Raw genomic sequence first — 19,074 nt, forward strand, 5'->3', positions numbered from 1 at the left:
TTAAAGAAAAGGATCCATGCGGAAGAAAGATCAGAGAAAGCTCACACTTTATTTAGAGTTGAGGAATGCTTTTTAGTTTATTTTTTATTATTTATTTATTTTGGCTGTGCCACGCAGCATGTGGGATCTTCTCTGACCCTTAAGGACCAGGGATTGAACCCATTCCTCCTGTGGTGGGAGTGCAGAGTTCTAACCACTGGACCACCAGGGAAGTCTGAGTAATGCTTTTTAGTAATTTATGTTTATGCACGATGAAAGTGATTTTTGAAAATGATGAATGAAAGAGTAACATCAGGTATTAGTTTGCCTCATTGTCACCTTCACTTGGAAGACACATAATGATGAAATGTGTGTGTCTTCATATTGGTCTGTTTAACTTTTTAAAATAAGCTCGACAAACACACTGTCAAGAAAATACCTATTTAGCTAGAAATCAAAGCAAAGTTTGAATGATTGAAAACTTAGTGCACTTTCAACCTAATGAATTATTATATTGCCCAAAAATGTAAAACACAGAAAGATGAAGCTGAGAAACTTCTAATAAGAGCTATTTATCCCCGAGTCACCTTATAATTATTTTTCTAAAGAGTTTTTACATCAAAATTTCTTGTGATCAATATTACAAGTCACATTAGTTTAACACATCCAGTTATCAGGGGATCATAGTAGATGAAATTTATATTCCCTTCTCTGTCAGGTGAACAGAATGACGAAGTGATTGCTACAAGTCATTCAGCCTATCAACAGCAATGCCAAAAATACTGGTGAGGATGTGGAGAAAAGGGAACTCTCATGTACTACTGGTGGAAATGTAAACTGGTGTAGCCATTATGGAAAACAGCATGCAAGTTTCTCAAAACATTAAGACCGGAACTGCCATATTCAGCAATTCCACTTCTGAGTATTTATCCAAGGGAAATCAAATCACTGTGTCCAACAGATATCTTCAGCTCCCCACCATATTCACTGCATTATTATTTACAATAGCCAGGACATGGAAACCACCTAAGTGTCCCACTGGCAGATGAAGGATACAGGACATATCACACACACACATACACATACACACACACATGGGAATGTTATTCAGACATAATAAAAGAAGGAAATTTTGCCATTTGTGACAACATGAATAAACACTGAGGACATTATGCTACATAAAATGTCAGACAGAGAAAGGCAAATACTTATATGATCTCAATTATATGTGGAATCCAAAAAACAGCTGAACTCATAGATATAGAGAACAGATCGTTGGTTGCCAGAAGCGAGGGGTTGAGGGTGGGCAAAAGGAATGAAGGTGGTCTAAAGGTATAAACTTCTAGTTATGAGATAAACAAGACTTGGGGATGTAAACATGGAGACTATAGTCAGCAAAACAAAATTGTGTATTTGAAAGTTGCTAAGAGAGTAGATCTTAAAAGTTCTCATCACAAGAAAAAAAAAATATAACTGTGTGATGATGAATATTAACTAAACTTATTGTGGTAACAATGTAATATATATATATATATAAGTCAAATCATTACATCACACACCTAAAACTAATATAATAAGTTAACTATGTCTCAATAAAAATAAAATAGTTCTGTGTAAAGTAAAATAGTTCTGTATAAAATAAAATTTAAAATATGAAAATAAGTTCTATTTACAATCATTTGAGGCCACCCAGTAATATCAGTTAAGTGCAGAATTACAGAAAACTGAAGGTATTAGATGGACATAGCCTGCAAATTGAATAAATATCTATAGGTATTTTGAAATATTTGTCTCTGTGTATTGATCACAATAAACCGTAGAAAATTCTTAAAGAGATGGGAATACCAGACCACCTGACCTGTCTCCTGAGAAACCTGTATGCAGGTCAGGAAGCAACAGTTAGAACTGGACATGGAACAACACACTGGTTCCAAAGAGGAAAAGGAGTACGTCAAGGCTGTATATTGTCACCCTGCTTATTTAACTTATATGCAGAGTATATCATGAGAAACGCTGGGCTGGAAGAAGCACAAGCTGGAATCAAGACTGCCGGGAGAAATATCAATAACCTCAGATATGCAGATGACACCACCCTTATGGCAGAAAGTGAAGAGGAACTAAAGAGCCTCTTGATGAAAGTGAAAGAGGAGAGTAAAAAAGTTGGCTTAAGGCTCAACATTCAGAAAACTAAGATCATGGCATCTGGTCTCATCACTTCATGGGAAATAGATGGGGAAACAGTGGAAACAGCAGCTGACTTTATTTTTCTGGGCTCTAAACTCACTGCAGATGGTGATTGCAGCCATGAAATTAAAAGATGCTTACTCCTTGGAAAGAAAGTTATGACCAACCTAGATAGCATATTTAAAAGCAGAAACATTACTTTGCCAACAAAGGTCCGTCTAGTCAAGGCCATGGTTTTTCCAGTGGTCATGTATGGATGTGAGAGTTGGACTATAAAGAAAGCTGAGTGCCGAAGAATTGATGCTTTTGAACTGTGGTGTTGGAGAAGACTCTTGAGAGTCCCTTGGACTGCAAGAATATCCAACCAGTCCATCCTAAAGGAGATCAGTCCTGGGTGTTCATTGGAAGTTCTGATGTTGAAGCTGAAACTCCAATACTTTGGCCACCTCATTCAAAGAGTTGACTCACTGGAAAAGAGTGTAGTGCTGGGAAGGACTGGGGGCAGGAGGAGAAGGGGACGACAGAGGATGAGATGGTTGGATGGCATCACTGACTCGATGGACATGGGTTTGGGTGGACTCCGGGAGTTGGTGATAGACAGGGAGGCCTGGCGTGCTGCGATTCATGGGGTCGCAGAGTCGGACACGACTGAGCGACTGAACTGAACTGAACTGATACCTGATACTTTCTCCTACTTCCTTTTTGCCCCATTACTCATTTTGAATACAAAAGTATTTTCTTGCACATATATATTTTTTCCTGTTTTGAAAACACTTCTATTAATCATAATAAGTATACCTGGAGAGGTACCATTACCCTCCAAGGACAGAAGTGTGATGGAAATGTAATCTCTTCTTAGAATTCAGAAGAAACTATATACATTTATGGCCTTCCCTGGTGGCTCTGATGATAAAGAATCTGCCTGCAATGCAGGAGACCCAAGTTCAATCCCTGGGTCAGGAAGATATCCCCTGGAGAAGGGAATGGCTACCCACTCCAGTATTCTTGCCTGGGGAATCCCACGAAAAGAAGAGCCTGGTGGGCTGCAGTCCATGGTGTTGCAAAGAATCAGACACAACTGAGCGACTAAGCACAGCACAGCATATACATTTATGGGTAGAACCTGCTACAGTAAAAGGTATGGTATCATCTTTCCTTCCCTCATAGATATCCTTTCAGAACATATGTCATACATCCTTGTATTTTGGAATTGACTGGCACAAAGAAGCTATTTAATAAATACTGACTAATATATGATTGAAGAGCCATAACTTAGCCTCTCAACATTAGAGTCTAATTCATGTTGGGGAATTAGAGCAACCTTGACCTGAATCATATGCTGAAATAATTCCTTACATTTAGAGTAAAAACAAACAAAAAACCCTCACCTATTGTAAGTGGAGATAATTCTGAAAAATGATACTTTAGGTACTCCAAAAATTGGATAGCATCAGAATATACTATCAAGGCCAAAGTAACTCCAAGGCACATGAAAATGTGTTAAACATTAATGTATTTAAAGGAAATTTCCAGGAAAACTTGCCTGTTCAAATTCTTCCATGTCTACTTCTCCATCTCCATTCAAGTCAAACATCTTGAAGGCAATTTCAAAATTTCTCTGAGGAGCTGTAAGTTAGAAAGGACAGGAGGGAAGGAGGGAGGAAAGACAAAAATATTTAGAAGGTGTTGACCAAAAGTAAAAAATCATTGCTTTTTAAGACAAAAGGATGGTTAAACATTAAAATGTAACTTCAGGTCAAAGAATGCCACCACATTTATCTTGATTAACCTTTTAGCAACAGTTCTTAAAGCCAAGAGAATTTTACCATGGTCAGTAAAGATAGTACTTATCTATCTTTGTGTTTCAACACTCTCTTAAATACTTTCTTAGAAACCATCCTCTCTTAATTGAATAACATTAATGTTGTTCTGTTACTTAAATACAGTGTTATTTATCTGGGCATGAAAGTCTATTTGGGGTAAGATATACTGCTGCAAAGTAAGAAGCTGAAACTATCTTCGTCTTGCCTTTTTAAAACAAGCAAGCTTTCTACCTTGTTCTTTCTAGTCTCTCCATTGTAAGTACAATCAGGAGTTCAGTGGATATCACTCTGCCAACAGGTTATTATTGACACTTTATTGATACCATTCTCCTCAATGTCACTATAGCTCTGTGGTAAGGCAGAAAAGCATACTGTCAGCTACCCAGTCCCCTATTTTAATTGTGTCAGCTTGATACATAAATTACTGAGTAAAGTATACTTAAATGTTTAAAAATCAAAATGAAAAATGCAAAGCTTGAGAAGACGGTATATTTTTTTCCCTTAAGTGAATGGTGAAAGTGTTTCAAGACTTCTTGAATGTCCCCAGATCAATCAAAATAAAATTATTATATTTGTACATTAGGATAAAATATAAATTCAACAGCCCTCCTCTCCTTCCTTACCCTGCTAAATATTCTAGTAAAGAAAACTAGGGACTTCCCTGGTGGTCCAGGGGTTAGGACGTGGCACAGTCACTGCAGGCGCCCAGGATCAATCCCCGGTTGGGGGACTAAGATCCCAGAAGCTGTGTGGCATGGCCAAAAAAAAGAAAACTAAGTTACTTACTTCCTTCGGTGCTTCAAATTTATATAGCTATAGAAAATAAAAGTAAAATTTCCTATATATATCCTAATACTGCTGAATTAAATTTTCAGTTAATATCACTTTTAGTTAAAAAAATTAAAGACAATATGTAGACAAAAGAGTAAACAAGGGCTTAGTATATTATGCATTACTGTACACAGTTCATATTCCTGTCTTGCTCATTAATTTGTCAGTATCAACACTGTCTAAGCTTAAATTCCATTTTCAGCTAGCTAGCTTACTAGGTGGGTCAGCTCCCGGTTTTTAGTTGCCTGGGTGAATCACATGTTTCTCAGTTTCCAACTGCCTGTTTCACTTGCTAATGGCTTCCAACAGGTTTGCTTTTCTTAGGCCACCAGTATGATTGCTGAGAAGGATGCAGGGCAGGGGGGCGGGGATTAGATTTTTGTATATTTATTGTCACTTCTTAAATTATTCCCATTTGTCTGGATGCTATCTTCTACTGAAGAGTTACTATGCGCCAAGCACTGAACTGGATAATTTTAAGCTGTTTTCTAATTTTGTACTCTCAATCCTAAAATTATTTTTTTCTTATTTTTTTTTTTTTAAACAGAGTAGGATGTTGGGGTTCCAAGCCACTAAATGACTCACTCAAATTCACACAACTAATAGGCAACAAACAGAACTGGTAAGTGACTGAGGTCAACAATGACTTCAAAGCCCATAAACTATTCATTATGTTCCACAGCCTCCAATATGAAAATTGTGGTTCTTACAATAATAAACATATACTCTTCATTCTGGTATGTTCTAACTTAGAAACAAAACAACAAAACATGACTCACTGGTTATGTCAGTCTCTGAAATAGCTTAGAGTTTCAAGTTTCATCTAAAGGACATTCCTGATATCAAAGAAACATTGCATGTGCAATGCTCAGTAGTTTAAGCTTAGTTGTAATCATAGGCAACATCAGATTCTGTAATGGGTTTGTCATGTTTTTTAAAAATTCTGAATATAAATTCTGTTCTTCCCTATTGTCTCACAAACTTAGCTCACTTCACTCACATACATTATTTACCTAACCCTTGTAGATACTTGAAATTTTAACAACTGCAGATAATGTGAGGCCACTGAAAGTCTTAAGTAGGGGAATGCCACAATCACACAGGCATTTAAAAAGAACTTCTCTGGCTACAGTATGAAGAATGTACTGGAAAACAAAATTCAGTCTCAGAGAACATCATTAAAGCTCCTGAAACTTGAAAATGTGAACTGAGGTGATGGCAGTGGTCATGGAGAGAAAACAAATTTGAAATAACTTAAGGAGGCAGAAAGTATGTAACTTAATGATTAATTAGTTGTGATGAACTGAGAGTAAAAAAGGCTGACAGCATGACTGGCTTAGGTTACCCTGGTAGCTTACATATCCTTAACCAAGAGAAAAAGACAATGTAAAAGATTTGAGGAAAAAATGATTTCAGACAAGATCTGCTGAATTCAAGGAGTCCACAGCATATTCTGATGAAAATGTTCAGGAGATAGCTGGAAATATGGGTCTAAAGCTTAGAAGAGAGAGCTTAAAGTTAGTAGTCACATTACCATGAATAGATACACACCTACATATGCATGCTCAGTCGTGTCTGACTCTTTGTGATCCTATGGACTGTAGCCCACCAGGCTCCTCCATCCATGGGATTATCCTGGCAAGAATACTGGAGTGGGTTGCCATGCCCTCCTCCAGGGGATCTTCCCGATCCAAGGATAGAAAGTAGTTGGAAGCTAATATTTAAGGTGAAAGTAAAAAGAGAGGAAGTAGTGACAAAGTGGTATCACACCACCAAGAGAAATGTGGTACAAAATGAATAGAAATAGGGGAAGATTTGGCCAGAGGCACTCAAAGGGTTGCTATTCATGAATTACAGCAGCATTCTCATTCCCTGTCTTCACTGATTACAGAGACAATGCAGAGTTTTTAAATTTTTAGGTTTACCATGATCTTCTATTCCTACTGTCTTACGAGTTCCGTGATGGCATATGCACAGGCATTTAAATGACTTGAATGAGTTATTCTGGCAACTCATACTTAATATGGTCTCCTACAACTAAGGTTAAACACACTTTACCAAACAAAGAACATCTTGTACTGCTTGAGGTTTCTTTATCTTTTTAATCCTGGCTTACTCTCAAACACAGTATTTGCTTTACGTGGAACAACTGTAAGAGTGTTTATTCAAGAATATGCGTTGACACTCTCAGGCTGAGCTCTTGTGCCCTGGTCACTGATACAGCATGTCAGGACAGCAGCCGTGCACATTCTGATCTCATTTAGGCCTTAGCAGTCCATCACGCAAGGTCCTTCTAGTAGTTTTCTCAGGTTATTCAATCTTCATTTGCTGATCATATCAAAGCACTCAAGACAAACAAGTAAAAAACCAGCTTGCCTTAAGTGAAACATGCTACAAAGGAATAAGCTGCTAGGCCATTTTCTTGTACTCTCTTGTTTCCCTTTGAAAGCAGACTTCAGAGTAATTTTTAAATATAGCTCCTCTGGAAAGCTAAAAGTATCTTGAGTTCACATTAATTCACAACCAATTGCCATGGAAAGGTAGAGAGAGGGGAATTCTTTTGAATTTCAGGCTACTTCTACAGTGAACAGTGAAGCTTCGCCCCACCCATCCTTGTGTTAAGGGTTCAATCTATTTTCTGCACAGCAGTATCTAAAACAATCATATGTTGGGACTGATTAAAACAATGAGATTCTATACAAAGTTCATCACTCTACATCTTTAACCTATAATTCCATGATAGTTTTTACTACAAGTAAATGTAGATACATTAGATCTTGTTTTAGTGTAGAATAAAACATTTTTATGTTATTCTATCATCGACAATAATGACAATAGCAATAACAACTCTAGACTTGTTCAAAGCACAGTAGATTTTTCTACACTGTTTTAGTAATAAGTAAAAAAAAAACATGTTTTTCTGTGTATGTAAGTCAAATAATCAGATAGCAACAACATTAGCTGTCTCAAAATTGTCATGACTGTTTCACTTACTTTTTTTTAATAGAAAATGCAAAAGACTTGGGCTCTAATTCTGACTTTTCCAATCTAATGAGTTATTATGCCTTAAATTCTTTTTTGGTAGTACTGACTGAATGAACAAAAAAAAACTGAATAGGTTAGATTCTAAACAAGTTTCTTATTTTCTGTTAGTTTGGTTCTCCTACCACAAAATTCCCACCTTACTGGGAATGCAAACTAGTATAGCCACTATGGAGAACAGTGTGGAGATTCCTTAAAAAACTGGAAATAGAACTGCCATATGACCCAGCGATCCCACTCCTGGGCATACACACTGAGGAAACTAGATCTGAAAGAGACACGTGCACCCCAGTGTTCATCACAGCACTGTTTATAATTGCCAGGACATGGAAGCAACCTAGATGCCCATCAGCAGACGAATGGATAAGGAAGCTATGGTACATATACACAATGGAATATTACTCAGCCATTAAAAAGAATTCATTTAAATCAGTTCTAATGAGATGGATGAAACGGGAACCCAGTATACAGAGTGAAGTAAGCCAGAAAGATAAAGACCAATACAGTATACTAATGCATATATATGGAATTTAAAAAGATTGTAACGATAACCCTATATGCAAAACAGAAAAAGAGACACAGATGTACAGAACAGACTTTGGGACTCTGTGGGAGAAGGCGAGGGTGGGATGTTTCGAGAGAACAGCATTGAAACAAGTATACTATCAAGGGTGAAACAGATCACCAGCCCTGGTTGGATGCATGAGACAAGTGCTCAGGGCTGTGCACCGGGAAGACCCAGAGGGATGGGATGGGGAGGGAGGCAGGAGGGGGGATCAGGATGGGGAACACATGTAAATCCATGGCTGATTCATGTCAATGTATGGCAAAAACCACTACAATACTGTAAAGTAATTAGCCTCCAACTAATAAAAATAAATGAGAAAAAAAAAAAAGAAAAAAAATTCCCACCTTACTATTCCTATTGTAAAATGATGCATAGGACAAATAAGGTAATTAATATGCAATATCAGAGAACTCTGAGTGAGGAGAAAAAACTGTATATAGTATGATGAACCTCCATTCAGTGATGAACCTGCCTACTGAATTTGTAAGGATGATCATATAGCTTCTGATTATTTCTGAGGAAAATAATAATGTCTAACCATTGCTGACCATATTAATTGAACTTTTCTTCTCACGCAGAATGGGCTTCCCAGGTGGTTCAGTGATAAAGAATTCCCCTGTCAAAGCAAGGAGACACAGGAGATATGGCTTTGATCCCTGGGTCAAGATATCCCCTGGAGGAGGAAATGGCAACCCACTCCAGCATTCCTGCCAGAGAATCCAATGGACATATGAGCTTAGCGGGCTACTGTCCATAGAGTTGCTCAGAGGTGGATACAACTGAGCAAACACCCACCACCACCTTCTCATGTAGAGCTCAAATCTAATTTTTTGTAGCTCTTACAAATTGTCCTAATTTTTGAGAGAAATACAAAATATAACTGCTTCTCACCTTTATGATGTCCCTCTGAATACATAAGAACATAGTGTCATGTCTCTACTAAAGGTTTCTCAGAACCTCTTTCCAGAACGTCAAGGTTATTTTATAATAGCCTTCTCTGGGGTACTTTAGATGACCAATGGCTCCCGTAAATGCAATATTCTAAAATGGTTAATTCTGGAATGACTGATCCTTTCTAATAACAGTAGGACTTCTCTACAGACTAATACATTAACATTTTTCTTATATGAGGGCATAATGTTTCGCTTTTCCACATTCAGTTCAGTTCAGTTGCTCAGTCGTGTCCGACTCTTTGTGACCCCATGAACGGCAGCACGCCAGGCCTCCTTGTCCATCACCAACTCCCGGAGTCCACCCAAACCCATGTCCATTGAGTCAGTGATGCCATCCAACCATCTCATCCTCTGTCATCCCCTTCTCCTCCTGCCCTCAATCTTTCCCAGCATCAGGGTCTTTTCAAGTAAGTCAGCTCTTCGCATCAGGTGGCCAAAGTATTGGAGTTTCAGCTAACATCAGTCCTTCCAATGAACACGCAGGACTGATCTCCTTTAGGATGGACTGGTTGGATCTCCTTGCAGTCCAAGAGACTCTCAAGAGTCTTCTCCAACACCACAGTCCAAAAGCACCAATTCTGTGGCGCTCAGCTTTCTTTATAGTCCAACTCTCATACCTATACATGACCACTAGAAAAACCACAGCCTTGACTAGACAGACCTTTGTTGGCAAAGTAATGTTTCTGCTTTTTAATATGCTGTCTAGGTTGGTCATAACTTTCTTTCCAAGGAGTAAGCATCTTTTAATTACATGGCTGCAATCACCATCTGCAGAGATTTTGGAGCCCAGAAAAATAAAGTCAGCTGCTGTTTCCACTGTTTCCCCATCTATTTTCCATGAAGTGATGGGACCGGATGCTATGATCTTAGTTTTCTGAATGTTGAGCTGTAAGCCAATTTTTTCACTCTGCTCTTTCACTTTCATCAAGAGACTCTTTAGTTCTTTTTCACTTTCTGCCGTAAGGGTGGTATCATCTGCATATCTGAGGTTATTGATATTTCTCCCGGCAATCTTGATTCCACCTGTGCTTCATCCAGCCCAGCATTTCGCATGATGTACTCTGCATGTAAGTTAAATAAGCAGGGTAACAATATATAGCCTTGACATACTCCTTTTCCTATTTGGAACCAGTCTGTTGTTCCATGTCCAGTTCTAGCTGTTGCTTCCTGACCTGCATACAGGTTTCTCAAGAGACAGGTCAGGTGGTCTGGTATTCCCATCTCTCTCAGAATTTTCCACAGTTTATTGTGATCCACACAGTCAAAGGCTTTGGCATAGTCAATAAAGCAGAAATAGATGTTTTTCTGGAACTCTCTTGCTTTCTCGATGATTCAGCGGATGTTGGGAATTTGATCTCTGGTTCCTCTGCCTTTTCTAAAACCAGCTTGAACATCTGGAAGTTCACGGTTCACGTATTGCTGAAGCCTGGCTTGGAGAATTTTGAAGCATTACTTTACTAGCGTGTGAGATGAGTGCAATTGTGCGGTAGTTTGAGTATTCTTTGGCATTGCCTTTCTTTGGGATTGGAATGAAAACTGACCTTTTCCAGTCCTGTGGCCACTGCTGAGTTTTCCAAATTTGCTGGCACATTGAGTGCAGCACTTCCACAGCACCATCTTTTAGGATTTGAAATAGCTCAACTGGTAATCCATCACCTCCACTAGCTTTGTTCGTAGTGATGCTTCCTAAGGCCCACTTGACTTCACATTGCAGGATGTCTGACTCTAGGTGAGTGATCACATCATCGTGAATATCTGGGTAATGAAGATTTTTTTTGTACAGTTCTTCTGTGTATTCTTGCCACCTCTTCTTAATATCTTCTGCTTCTGTTAGGTCCATAGCATTTCTGTTCTTTATTGAGCCCATCTTTGCAATAAATGGGCAATGTTTGCAATGTTCCCTTGGTATCTCTAACTTTCTTGAAGAGATCTCTAGTCTTTCCCCTTCTATTGTTTTCCTCTATTTCTTTGCATTGATTGCTGAGGAAGCCTTCCCTATCTCTCCTTGCTATTCTTTGGAACTCTGCATGCAAATGGGTATATCTTTCCTTTTCTCCTTTACTTTTCACTTCCCTTCTTTTCACAGCTATTTGTGAGGCCTCCTCAGACAGCCATTTTGCTTTTTTGCATTTCTTTTCCTTGGGGATGGTCTTGATTCCTGTCTCCTGCACAATGTCATGAACCTCCATCCATAGTTCATCAGGCACTCTATCAGATCTAGTCCCTTAAATCTATTTCTCACTTCCACTGTATAGTCATAAGGAATTTGATTAGGCTAGAGCAAAGGAGTAGAAAAACCTGCAAGATTAGATTTCAAAAAAGTTGCCCTCTCAATTCTCCTTAATTCTTCAAGGTATGATGGCTAGCTACAGTCTGGAAGAATCTTTCTGCCTTTTTTTTTTTTTACTCAGAGTGGAAGCATTGTAGTTGTATTATAGTATTTCCCTGTGATAATTTAGCTTCCAAAGGACGCTACATAAAGTGAAAATATCCTAAGAATTTTTAAAAAACATACTTAAGCAAGAACAGATCAATTTTTGTTTTCAATGACATACTTGCTTTCTAAGTCTGATCTGATTTCTGTTAGTAACTATTTTACAGGTACTCTTTGATAATCTATTAACCTTTTCAGCATTTTCTAATATTAGGTTTCATGCTACATGCCAGGCTAACACTATAGCTAGCAAACAGACTGCAAATATTTGAAAAACAAAAGACTTAAAGAATCATAAAAGATAAGGACAAAGTCAAGAAATATTTCTTATTATAAAGCTACACATTTTATATTTTATTTTTATATATAGTTAACTTTGTATAGAGGCATATTTATGTGAGGGGCTTCCCAGGTGGTGCTAGTAGTAAAGAATCCACCTGCCAATGCAGAAGACACGAGAGACACTGCTGCTGCTGCTGCTGCTAAGCCGCTTCAGTCGTGTCCGACTCTGTGCGACCCCACAGACAGCAGCCCACCAGGCTCCCCTGTCCCTGGGATTCTCCAGGCAAGAACACTGGAGTGGGTTGCCATTTCCTTCTCCAATGCATGAAAGTGAAAAGTGAAGTTGCTCAGCTGTGTCCGACTCTTCGTGACCCCATGGACTGCAGCCTACCAGGCTCCTCCATCCATGGGATTTGCCAGGTAAGAGTACTGGAGCGGGGTGCCATTGCCTTCTCCAACAAGAGACACAGGCAGGTCACCCTGGCAGGTCACAGCCCATGGCGCTGCCAAGAATCAGACATGACTAAGAGACTGAGCACCCCACATTTATGTGAAGCAAGGCGTGTGTGTGGGCACGCTCAGTCCTGCCCAACTCTGCAACCCCACACACTGTAGCCCACCAGGCTCCTCTGTCCATGGGATTTTCCAGGCAAGAATACTGGAGTGGGTTGCCATTTCCTGCTCCAGGGTATTTTCCCAACCTAGAGATGGAACCCATGTCTCTTGTGTCTCCTGCACTGGCAGGGGGGATTCTTTACCACTGCTCTACCTGGGAAGCAAGACACAGCATGAACAGTATCAGTAGCTCAAAAACTTAACAGTTGCACACTTTCTGCTTCAACTCAGAAGTCCAATAGACAGGCCTGCCCTCATCTTTGTCTTGTAGAATAATCTAATGGTTAAAATACCCACTATTAATTGTGCCATCCATCTGAAGTCACTGGAGATGATGAAAATAACTATAACATTTTGCTCTGGAATCAAAATGATTATTCTTAAAATGCAAGACGTGAAATGGCAAATGAAAAGATCCACATCTACTACAATTGGTTATAGAAGACACTGTAGTGTGAAATAAAGTTAAAATCAAGACTTTCTCAGTTGGTTGTATTAGAATTACAATTTAAAACACTGTAATAACTTTCAGACTACATTAACAAATTTTAGTTAATAACCATTTAGTGACTGAATATGCTCAAACAAGGGTAAGTTAATTAGACTGTTTCCTGAATATGTTTTCTGTAGTTGTGTAGCTGTGTGTTCCCATTAAGTTGAAATACAGGGGAATCAAACTATATAATATAAAACAATGAACATTTTACCACTTAAAATATCTAGTTTCTCTGATGAGCAATTTGAAACGATAAAGTGGTATGACATTTTTATTGGTAACTTCTGGAGTTCAATATCAAGAAAATTTCCTTAGTGGAGGAAAAAAAGACAGTAAGGTGATCTGAAATAGCCAAAGTTAATGGTATTCTAGTGTTTCTTCTTAGGTTTGCTCTTTTAACATGGTGGAGGGGAAACACTCCATGACTGAAATGACAAATGCCAAGGGTAAAGAAAAAGAGGCCCCAATTATCCAGGAGGATAAAAAGTTATAAAGAAAAAAGTATTGACTTGTATCATAATTCTCCACAACACTTGGATACTGCAGAGCAAGTACTATAGAATCTTGAGGGAAAGTAATCTTAAGGGTTACATACAAGTCAACTCATCATTTATCTACATTAGCAACAGAAGATAGTCTCAGACATTCAAGAACTAAGAAACTGTATAATCCACAAAACTTTCCTAACAAAATTCCACAAAAACACAGTAACAAAATTCATAAGCAGGGATTGGTAAACTATGATGTGCTGGCTATTTGTTTGTGTGTTGTTCATGGCTGCTTATAGCTGAGTAGCTGTAACACAGACCTTATGGCCAGCAAGCTTAAAATATTTATCTTGCCCTTTAAGAAAAAGTTTGCCAACCCTTGGTTGAGGAAATTCTTTAGCCAACGATGACCAAAAAAAAAAAAAAAAAAAATCAATCAAAACAAAGACTGGGAAGATGAGATCAATTAAGAAGTGAGCAGTAAGTTAAGTGGGCAATAAAATCAGCAGAAGTTTAAGCTTAAATAATGGTTATTAATAAAACAATCATGGCATGTGGCATTTATTAAATGCTTATTATGTATCAGGCACTTTATATAAATTATTTAATCCTCCCAATCATTCTGTGACACTGTACTAATATACCCATCCCCTGTTAAAAAAGAGGGAACTGAGGTATTGGGTGTCCAGAATCAAAGAGCCGAGATTCAAATATACACATTCTTCTAGAGTATGCACCACTCTTAGTCACTATACAAAAGTGGTTATAAAAATAATAAAGTATAAGATAGTCCTTGAAAGAGAAAATATACAAATGTAAAATTATTTTTAAAAAATAACTTTGAATAAAAAATACCAGATTAAAACTGTAAAAACAGAGTGTAGAGAAGATAGTGAAAGGAAGATAAATTTCTTGATTTCCAATAGAAGACATCAAAAGAAATAGATGATTCTGTCCTAGACAAAAAGCCATGTCACCCTTGAACTCCCACAGATACAGACACACATCCTGATCCAGGGATCAAACCTGGGTCTCCTGCACTGCAGGCAGATTCTTTAATGTCTGAGCCACCAGGGAAGCCCAGATAAATCATGTCTTCTCCAAACCCCCATAAATACATATAGACATACATATTTAAATTAATTCAAAGGTTACCACAAATAGGAGAGCATTCAAATTATTTGGGAGAAAAACTCTCAATGAACAAAGCAAAAGTTTGAAAGAAAAAAATGGAAGAAAGCACAGAAAAAAGATATAACGTAACAGAAGAACAAATAAATCACAACAAAGTTAAATGAACTAAACTGCTCCATTAGAAGACACAGAGCATGTCAGATTGCATTTGTTATTTATAAGAAATATATTGAAAACAAAATACTACAAAAACTAAAGAATAAGAGGAAATACAGGAAAACAAAACAGAAAGAAAGCAGAGGTGGTATTAATAATATGAGACAGTAATGAACCAAGAGCAGAAGAAGGACTAAGAAGGATTAAGAACAAACACCATTTCCATATTACTCATAATTACCATCCATAAAGAACATCTATTATATATCTTTATGTACAGGATAATATCACATAAAAATATATAACAAAATATTAGGTATGAAGAAGAAATTACTGTAATATCCTAAGTCTACGACATATTTTACAGAAAACTTAATGAGGTCATGGAGACTTTACATAATACAAACCACAAGTTCAATTTGATAGATATATATTGTCAATGTTAGTGTGTTAGTCACTCAGTCGTGTCCAACTCTTTGCAACCCTATAGACTGTAGCCCACCAGGCTCCTCTGTCCATGGAATTCTCTAGGCAAGAATACTAGAGAAGGTTGCCATTTCCTTTTCCTGGGGATCTTTCCAAAATGGCAACCCAGTCCAGTACTCTTGCCTGAAAAATCCCATGAATGGAGGAGTGTGGTAGGCTACAGTCCATGGGGTCGCAAAGAGTTGGACACGACTGAGCGACTTCATTTTCTTTTCTTTTCCAACCCAGGGAATGAACCTGGGTCTCCTGCATTGCAGGTGGATTCTTTAATATCTGAGCCACAGAGTCTGCATGTATTTTTTAAATCTTCAAAGGAATTTTAGAACGACATTAGATATACAAACAGACATACACACACAACACACACAAACACAAGTAAAATAAATGGCAAATGCAGAATTTTTACAACTATAATACAATAAAACTATGTCATAGGAATAAAGCCACTGATCACCAGGCTAAGATGCTGAAAAAGCACTTGACAAAATTTTAAGCTTTCCTAATAAACTTTTTTTCCCCCTGAGAAACAGAGATAGAAGGAACTTATTCAATATGGTAAAGTTTATCTGACAGGAAGATTCACAATATACTTAACTGAAAAATGCCAAAAACATTTATTTTAATATAATAAAGTGGGGATGCTCATTATTAGTGACAATATTTTGAAAGTTCTAGCCAAAGCAAATATATAATGAAATAAAGCACACATGCTAGAAAAAAAAAAAAAGATCATTATTTGAAAAGAAAAGGTGGCAAGAAAACACAGAAGAACTATACAAAAAAGATCCTCATGACCCAGATAACCATGATGGTGTTATCTTCAAGAGATTCTTCAAGAGATGGGAATACCAGACCACCTTACCTGCCTTCTGAGAAATCTGTATGCAGGTCAAGAAGCAACATGTAGAACCGGACATGGATCAGACTGGGTCCAAATTGGGAAAGGAGTACGTCAAGGCTGTATATTGTCACCCTGCTTATTTAACTTATAGGCAGAGTACATCATGTGAAATGCTGAGCTGGATGAAGCACAAGGTGGAATCAAGATTGCCAGGAGAAATATCAACAACCTCAGATATGCAGATGACACCACCCTTATGACAGAAAGTGAAGAGGAACTAAAGAGTCTCTTGATGAAAGTGAAAGAGGAGAGTGAAAAAGTTGGCTTAAAACTCATCATTTAAAAAACAAAGATCATAGCATCTGGTCCCATCACTTCATGGCAAATAGATGGGGAAAGAAAGGAAACAGTGAGACTTTAATTTTTGGGCTCCAAAATCACTGTGACTGTAGCCATGAAATTAAAAGATGCTTGCTCCTTGGAAGAAAAGCTATGACCAACGTAGACAGCATATTAAAAAGCAGAGACATCCCTTTGGCAACAAAGGTCCATTTAGTCAAAGCTATGGTTTTTCTAGTGGTCATGTATGGATGTGAAAGTTGGACCATTAAGAAAGCTGAGTGCTGAAGAATTGAACTGTGGTGTTGGAGAAGACTCTTGAGAGTCCCTTGGACTGCAAGGAGATCCAACCAGTCAATCCTAATGAAATCAGTCCTAAATACTCATTGGAAGGAATGATGCTGAAACTGAAGCTCCAATATTTTGGCCACCTGATGTGCAGAACTGACTCATTGGAAACAACCCTGATGCTGGGAAAGATTGAAGGCAGGAGGAGAAGGGGACAACAGAGGATGAGGTAGTTGGACAGCATCACCAACTCGATGGATATGAGTTTGAGCAAGCTCAGGGAGTTGGTGATGGACAGGGAAGCCTGGCATGCTGCATTCCACAGGTCACAAAGAGTTGGACATGACTGAGTGACTGAACTGAACTTTTGGTTTCATTTTTGACTCATTGGTTGGTTCAGGATTGTGCTGTTTAATTTCCATATATTTGTGAATTCCTCAAATTTCTTCTTGTTATTGATTTCTGATTTCTTACTATTGAGGCCAGAAAGGTTACTTGATACAATTTCAATCTTTTGAAATTTGCTGACACTTGTTTTGTGACCTAACATATCATCTACACTGGAGAATGTCCATGTGCACTTGAGATGAATGCATATTGTACTTTTGGATGGAATGTTTGTAAATGTCTGTTAGGCCCATTTGGTTTCAAGAACAGTTCAATGTTTCTCTATCGATTTTCTGTCTGGATGATCTATCCATTATTGAACGTTATATACTGAAGCTCCCTACTATTATAGTACTGCTGTTGATTACTCCCTTCAGATCTGTTTGTATTTGCTTAGTATACTTAGGTACTCTTGCATATTTAAATTGTCATATGCTCTTAAGTATTAAACCCTTTATCACAAACCCATTATCATTATAGAGTGACCTTCTTTATCTTTTACTACAGATTTTGACTTAAAGTCTATTTTGTCCAGGTACAGCTATTCCCGCCCTCTTTTGGTTTTCATTTGCATGGAGTATCTTTTTGCATCCCTGCACTTTGAGCCTAGGTATTCCTTTTAGCTGAAGTATTTTGCAAGAAGCATAGAATTGGGTCTTATGTTTTTTTTCACCCATTCGGCAACTCTGCACCTTTTAATTAGAGAATTTAATCCATTTATTGGTAAGGATTTAGTATTCCTAGCTTGTTAAATTTTTTTCTTTTTGGTTCCCTTGTTCTTTCTCTCCCTCTCATATTCTTTTGTGAATTTATGACTTTCTATAGTGAAATACTTTGATTCCCTTCTTTTTATCTTGTGTGTATCTACTAGAGGTTTTTATTTTGTGGTTACCATGAGGCTTGCTCAAAATATCTCATAGCTATAAAAGTCTATTTTAAGCTGATAATTTTGATTGCATACAAAAATCCTACTCTTTTCTCAACATTTTGTTGACTTCACAATACATGTACAATGTATATTAACACACTATTGTAGCTATAGCTAATTTGAACACTTTGTCCTTTAATATCTATATTAGAGTTAAGTGGTTAACATGTCAACCATATTGCAATATTAGAGTATTCTGAATCTGACTATCTATGTAACTTCACTGGTGTTTTGTATATTTTCATATGTTTTATATTACTAATATCCTTTCATTTACCTTGACGAACTCCCTTCAGCATTTCCTGTAAGGCAGATCTAGTGGTAATGAAGTGCCTCAGCTTTTGTTAGGGAAAGTATTTATCTTGCATTCATTTTTGAAGAACAAATTTGTTAGGTAAAGTATTCTTGCTTGGCAGATTTCCTCTTTCAGCACTTTGAATATATCATTCTGTTCTCTCCTGACCTGCAAGGTTTCTGTTGAGAATTCAGCAGATAGCTTTATTGGGGTTCACTTGTATGAGAGATTTTTTTCTCCTGCTGCTTTAAAAATTCTGTCTTTGTGTTTGATTGTGGTCAGGTTCATTAAAATGTCTCTTTGAGAAGATCATTTTGGACTGAAATTTGGGGGCCGCCAATTAGCTTCATGAACTTGGATATCCTACTTTCTCCCAAGGTTCAAAAAGGTCCCAGTCATTATTTCTTTAAATAAGCTTTTTACACCCTTCTCTCTGGCTGTCAGCATGCACTCTAGTGGCTTCAGGATCTTGCATTGGTGCACACCTAGCAATGCGAGCTGGTGGCATGCAAGGGCACAGACCTA

At 37.7% G+C, this 19,074-nt stretch overlaps 1 protein-coding gene across 1 annotated transcript in view; it reads right to left on the reverse strand.

The window, feature by feature from the left end:
- MICU1 (mitochondrial calcium uptake 1) overlaps positions 1-19,074 on the reverse strand; it is a 217,089-nt gene that overhangs the window by 92,893 nt on the left and 105,122 nt on the right. Inside the window, exon 7 of the mRNA XM_061161769.1 lies at positions 3,707-3,789. Coding sequence (XP_061017752.1) covers positions 3,707-3,789 — 83 coding nt within the window. The remainder of the gene's footprint in view (positions 1-3,706; positions 3,790-19,074) is intronic.

This window comes from Dama dama, chromosome 15, assembly GCF_033118175.1.
Source record: "Dama dama isolate Ldn47 chromosome 15, ASM3311817v1, whole genome shotgun sequence".
NCBI lineage: Eukaryota > Metazoa > Chordata > Mammalia > Artiodactyla > Cervidae > Dama > Dama dama.